Source organism: Hemitrygon akajei, chromosome 8, assembly GCF_048418815.1.
Source record: "Hemitrygon akajei chromosome 8, sHemAka1.3, whole genome shotgun sequence".
NCBI classification, from domain to species: Eukaryota; Metazoa; Chordata; class Chondrichthyes; order Myliobatiformes; family Dasyatidae; genus Hemitrygon; species Hemitrygon akajei.
In genome coordinates this window covers 81,181,112-81,186,075 of record NC_133131.1, presented here as the reverse complement: position 1 = coordinate 81,186,075, position 4,964 = coordinate 81,181,112, and the positions used below count along the sequence as shown (strand labels likewise).

The 4,964-nt window shown below is 43.5% G+C and overlaps 1 protein-coding gene across 2 annotated transcripts; it reads right to left on the bottom strand.

Moving 5' to 3' along the window:
- Positions 1 to 237: 237 nt before the first annotated feature.
- Positions 238 to 4,144, bottom strand: sp8a (sp8 transcription factor a). Of its 2 annotated transcripts, none has more exons than XM_073054090.1 (2): positions 3,603 to 4,144; positions 238 to 3,291 (listed from the first exon to the last, which is right to left on the bottom strand). In XM_073054090.1, exon 2 carries the CDS (start codon positions 3,256 to 3,258, stop codon positions 1,906 to 1,908), a length of 1,353 nt encoding a protein of 450 aa, XP_072910191.1. In that variant the 5' UTR covers positions 3,259 to 3,291; positions 3,603 to 4,144; the 3' UTR covers positions 238 to 1,905. The 2 variants fall into 2 exon arrangements, with proteins under 2 accessions (XP_072910191.1, XP_072910189.1); XM_073054088.1 differs by having other exon boundaries at positions 3,891 to 4,144.
- Positions 4,145 to 4,964: the final 820 nt, after the last annotated feature.

The following is a 4,964-nucleotide window of genomic DNA, read 5'->3' as shown; positions in this document are numbered from 1 at the left end:
AGAAATATTACCTCGTACCACCTTGTCTGTATTATCAAAGTTAGATATTGTAAAGTAATATTTTTATATGTATTCAACTGCACGATTACCTTAAAGAGAAGGCTACGTATATCGCTGGAGATAAAGTGGCCCTAGACGTACGAGTAGGTGTTTGGAAACGCTAGCTTGTGTTATGCCAAAAAAACATGAAGGATCTCTCGTAAATTTGTATCTCAAACAGCGTCTGATAGTTGATGGTTGCTACTCATATATTACTTTATTTCGGTATGCACAGTTCAGATACAATTAATTCCATGTCTGCATCGACGTACAAAGAAAATGTATTAAATACAGCCTAGGAACATGCTGTCCCCTGAAAGGAGAGAAATGAGCACTTCAAAAGTGCACAGAACACGACAGAATTCAGAAATTTATAGTAATCTTGCCTCTTTCGTACGATTTATAATGCTGGGCTATTTTAATAAGTGCGCCTATACGTATTTTTACAAGTCTGTTTTTCATAAAGAGGTTGATCAGAGATTATAGACTAAGTCTCCAGTTTATATGAAAGTTTAAATACTTTACTTTAAAATAAATCAAATACACGCAGACAACAGATCAGATCTAGTCCAGGATTTATTCTATATTTTGGGGTTTGCTGCATACCCACTTGTTAGGAAATAAATGCGAAATTTGCTTTAAACTATCTGACTGCCGGTATATGCAAATAAGTAGATACATGCTTCATTAAATAAAATTTAAAAAGTCATTCAACATTTACCATACATCGTCTGCTTCATTCTTTAAGGTGTTATTTTTCATAATCCAACAGAAAAAGAAAAAAAAAGTTCTCAAAGTGCGTCCTGGATACACCTTAAGATATATTAATTCAGAAAATTGCAATGTATCCTCCAGCAACATCTCACAATTATTTTCTTGACAACCAAAAAAAAACCCTTAGATTTACCCTTATATATGTTCAAATATTTTTTTCGGAAGAATTTACACGAAAATACTGTACAAAATCGTCTCCTGGACAAATAACGCCTCGCACCGAGATACTGGTGGAGCAATTATTTCATAATTAACTATTCTTAATCATGTTCCCAGTTATACAAAGCTTTGCAGATATTTTACAAAGTTGTTGTTATTCCTTTCATTTTCACTACACAGCGCGTCGATGGTGATTGAAATCAGTCTGCCACATTATTTGACAACGAAAATAATAAGTATCTTAATGTATATGTTCAAATACTTGTCGAAAGATTTACAGGAGAAAAAAATACTATACATACAAATCAATTTCCGGAAATGCAGAGTTTCCAGTCGTAGCTACAAGTATTGGAGCTTCTTCGGGTAGTCCAGGACAAAAACACATGCATGGGTATCTTAGTGATGTGCGTTTGATACTTGAAATATGTTGACAATTTGGGGAAATATTTCCACCCACAGGGCCTAAGATTCACGGTAAACACAGAACTTGGGGGAGAATAATGAAACCGAAAGTCGAGAGATTATCGAGGTGATAAATATGTTGAGTCGTCTTTAAGAGCTCAAACATTGTGCAATATTGGATTTCAAGGAAAAGAAACAACTTTTTAAGATGTTTTCAGCTGATGGGAAAAAAAACCTTTAGGCTATTGCAACGGGTTGAATTGGACTAGCAGTACATATCAGGTAATTAGCAAACACATAAGGTGTTTCTACCTGGGCGATTAAATCACATAATGTTGGGCCTGGGACCTGGTGAGATTTAAACAGGTTTCTCTTTTGTTTTGTCCTGAACTATCCGGTCTACGTTAGCAAAGCAGATTTTGGTGCACTCTTGATCATTTCTTTAAGCTCCCTCTTTGTTCTACTTACACGTGAATTTCTTTTTAAGTTTTATGCATACTTTTGTTTGGTGGCCGTTTCTTCCAAGTGCTCTCACTCAAGACCATTGTTGTGACCGTTCAGAGCGGCCGCCGAGCCGCCCTGGGCTGCCGCCTGCAACAGCTCCGGGGAGTGACAGCGCGGGGTGCCGGGGACACTGTGCTCACTGTCGGTGTCGCTGTCTTTCTTGCTGCCATTGCCCCCGCCAGCCGAACCGGCCGCCGCGCCGCCCCCAACCCCGGTGGCCTGGTGTGTCTTGACGTGTTTGCTCAGGTGGTCACTCCTCATGAAACGCTTGTTGCAGACGGGGCAGGCGAACCTCTTCTCGCCAGTGTGGGTGCGGAGGTGGCGCTGCAGCTCGTCCGAGCGGGTGAAGCGCTTGCCGCAGAAGAGCCAGTTGCAAACGAATGGTCTCTCGCCCGTGTGCCAGCGCAGGTGGGCTTTCAGGTGCGAGGTCTTGCCGTAGACCTTGCCGCAGCCCGGGATGTGGCAGCTGTGCAGGCCTTTCCTTCGCAGACTGGCCCCGGCCGGTCCCAGGCGCTCAGCCTCCTGGCAATTGGGACAGTCGCAGGTGGCCCGTCCCGAGTAGCGTCTGGCCGAGGAGCGCGGAGATCCGCCGAGGGTGGCCGGGCTGCCCAGCATGGAGTTGGCGGCCAGTGGCGAAGGAGCCGAGTCCTGGTACGAGGGTGGTAAAACGGGCTTGAAGCCATCCTGGGTGATCAGGTGTTGGCTGCTGCTCAGGAGATGAGAAGATGCTCCGTTGATGCCGGCTGTACTGAAGGCCGAATGACTGAGACCAGAATAGTCCGAGTTGTAGCCGCCCAGGGGGGAATGGAGCGAAGACTGAAGCCCACTGGAATGCAAGGAGGATTGTAAGGCCCCGTTCGGGTTCTGAACGTCAATCCAACCCGCTGTTCCCGGGTGCACATCCCACCAAGTCGATGCTCCGCTCCCCACATCTCCAGCTATTCCGGGATGGGACGGTTTGAACCAGGATTCGTACGGATGTGCCATCCCAACCCTGGGGTAGATGCCTTGCAAACTGTTCTGGAGACTGTCCACTGTGGTATGAACTTTGGAGATGAAAACCGGTTGGGCAGCTTCCTGCGAGCTGCTGGAGACGGGAGACTGAAAGACCGAGTACTCGTTCCCAAAGGGCGATGTGGACGAGGTGTTGGAGGTGAGCGAGAAGGCGCTGCTCCCCGACGAACAGTTGACACTGAATGAATCTGACAGTCCTGCCCCGTTCCTGGAGCCCGACACCCCGAAGCCGGAAAGGCTGGAGCTGTTGTTGCAACTGGAAGCTGTTCTTTTCCAGGGGTGGAATCCTTTTCCAAAGGACGCGTTGTCGGACAGAGAGGGAGACGGGCTCGGGCTGCCGATTTTATTACATGTAGCAGCCAACATTGCCAGAGGAGTTGATCCTAGCCTCGGTTCTTCCTGCAAAAAGTACAAACACCAAAAAAAAATGCGCACAATTGCAATAAGACCTGTTGGATACTATAGCACATTAACACGGCGCTCTACAACCAGCTTGTACTGGCACGTTTAAAGTAGCATAGTTAATTTAAAATATTTTAAATCTTTTCAGCAAGCAGCGAAACTGGTCCAAAAGGTGCTGCGAACACTTGTAGATTTTACATAATTTTACCCGATCTTTTAAAACTAAATGCTAAGTTCAATGATAAAGAGATCGAATTGGGCCTTACCCAACTCTCGAAACTATACTAAAAAGAGCAGAGCTGACATACCTGTAGAACCTGAAGGATCGTGATTTAAAATTTTCACAGGTAACTGCTGAAAATATTTTTAAGGTCTCCCTCTGCCTTTCGGTGGTTTCGCGCTTAGAGGAAGTGTGCGCAAATGCCCTCAGAGCAATGCTAAACTAAAATGTGACTCGGCCCCTCTTTTACCTCTTGCTTTAAAAAAAAACTCAACAGAAGACTGATAGCCCTGCCTTGACTGGGACTTTTTTTTTAAACACCTCGATCCCTACAATAAAGAGCTAATTAAACCAGCAAGAAAATCCTTAGACTCACCCCCAGAAGTGAAGTTGCCATCACAAACAACTGCCCTCCTCAGAGGATCTCTTTTTTATTATTTATAAATCAGAGCACTTTTTTTAGAGGTGTGCAATACAATGATCAGTTCCGCCCATTCAACCACAATTGTAGCGCCTCTCGCCTTTGAAGTACCGCTAAGCCGCCTCCAGCCAATCAGCATCGCCATTATCGTGACACAAGGCATTATGACGTCACCCAACGCACTCTTCCACTCAGCTTTGCTCGAAAAAGATTACACGGGAGCCTGGACTCTTAGCTAAATGTGTTATTTTATTCAAATAGCCTTTTTTTCCTGTTTGCTGTTTCAAAGATGACTTTGTTTTATATTTCAGTCGCCAGCACCTAGAGCTTGAGATGCACGGATTCTTTATTCTTTTACATCAATTCTTAAACTAATTCCGTATCTAATTTTTACCCATACTCATCGCGGTGTATAATTTTGTACTATAATTGTCTGCGTGCAAATTGAATGTAAAACGGTGCGTTTGTTTTTCAATGACCGATCTGTATCTGTATCTTAAATAAATGTGGCTTGGATCAATTGCCCTCTGATAAAATACTGAGTTTCTGTGTCCCCCCCCCCCTCCCCATAGGCTCAATTGGATATGTTGTATTTTCAATCCTTTGATACTTCCGCATTCAATTCAGAAAAAAAGTTCAGCTTCAGTGGCAACATACTTTCAGAATCAAACGTCTAATATCATCGTGAATGACACAAATTTGAGAGAATTTCCTACTTCTCGAAATAATGCTTGAAGTCAGAGTCAGACTCTGAATCAGAATCAGGTTTTATATCACTGGCATACGTCGTGAAACTTGATGTTTTGCGGCAGCAGTACATTGCAATACATAATAATACAAACTATAAATTACAATAAAAAGCAAATATAATAAAGGAAATTAAATTAAATAAGTAGTGAAAAAATGAGAAGAAAATACTGAGGTAATGTTCATGGGTTCAATGTCCACTCAGAAATCAGATGGTAGAGGGGAAGAAACTGTTCCTGAATCGTTGAGTGTGTTTCTTCAGGCTCTTGAACCTCCTCCTTG